At 65.6% G+C, this 839-nt stretch overlaps 1 protein-coding gene across 1 annotated transcript in view; it reads right to left on the reverse strand.

Annotated features, from left to right (window-relative positions):
* Window positions 1-721: 721 nt before the first annotated feature.
* ETH_00024215 (uncharacterized protein) overlaps window positions 722-839 on the reverse strand; it is a gene marked incomplete at both ends in the record, with an annotated part of 6334 nt that continues 6216 nt past the window's right edge. The window contains one exon of the mRNA XM_013376081.1: window positions 722-781. Within this exon, the coding sequence (XP_013231535.1) occupies window positions 722-781 (60 nt within the window). The remainder of the gene's footprint in view (window positions 782-839) is intronic.

Raw genomic sequence — 839 nt, forward strand, 5'->3', positions numbered from 1 at the left:
GCAGCAACAGCAGCACCCATAAATGAGAGCAGCAGCAGCAGCAGCAGCAGCAACAGCAACAGCAGCAATGAAGGTGCGAGCAAATAAGACGAGTAGGTGGCGTCCTACGGTCGCCCCCAATGCACCATTCTAAACCCTAAACCCTAAACCCTAGGCCCTAAACCCTAAACCCTGAGCCCTAAGCCCTCGAATTCAGCGACTTCCCGTGGCCCAAAAGAGCACTCAGAATCTGCCTGCCCGCGCTGCTGCACGGAGCAGCTGCGTCCCTGCAGCAACAGCATCAGCAGCAGCAGCAGCAGCAGCAGCAGCAGCTGCGCCCGCACCCTACCTTGCCGCTTCAGGTGGCGGTGCTTCAGCACAGAGGGCCCCAACGGAGCAGCAGCAGCACCCCCAGCCTTCTGGGGGGCCCCTTGCAGCTGCGCCTCGGCGTGGCACAGCAGCGCCACCTGCATGCAGCTGCTGCTGGCCCCTTCAGGGGAACTGGGGGCCCCGGAGGGGCCCCCAGAGGGGCCCCCAGAGAGGCCCCCAGAGGGGCCCCCAGGGGGGCCCCCAGAGGGGCCCTCAGTGACTCTCTGGGGGCTCTCCAGGGGGGCCCCAGAAGGCTCTCCAAGGGGGCTGCCTGGAGGCCTCCTTGGGGGGCCCCCGGGGGGGCCCTGGGTGGGACTATTAGTGGGGCCCCCCGAGGGGCCCCCTTGCTGCAGCGGCAGCTGCAGCAAAACGTCTATGAGGTGCCCCGAGGCATCAGCCCGTAGCTTGGGGTTATAGCCCAGTGACTGCAGAGCTGCATTGGGCCAACACAAGCAGCAGCGCCTAAACCCTAAACCCTAAACCCTAAACCC

The sequence above is a fragment of the Eimeria tenella genome, genomic scaffold, assembly GCF_000499545.2.
Source record: "Eimeria tenella Houghton genomic scaffold, Eth_scaff311, whole genome shotgun sequence".
Taxonomy (NCBI): domain Eukaryota; phylum Apicomplexa; class Conoidasida; order Eucoccidiorida; family Eimeriidae; genus Eimeria; species Eimeria tenella.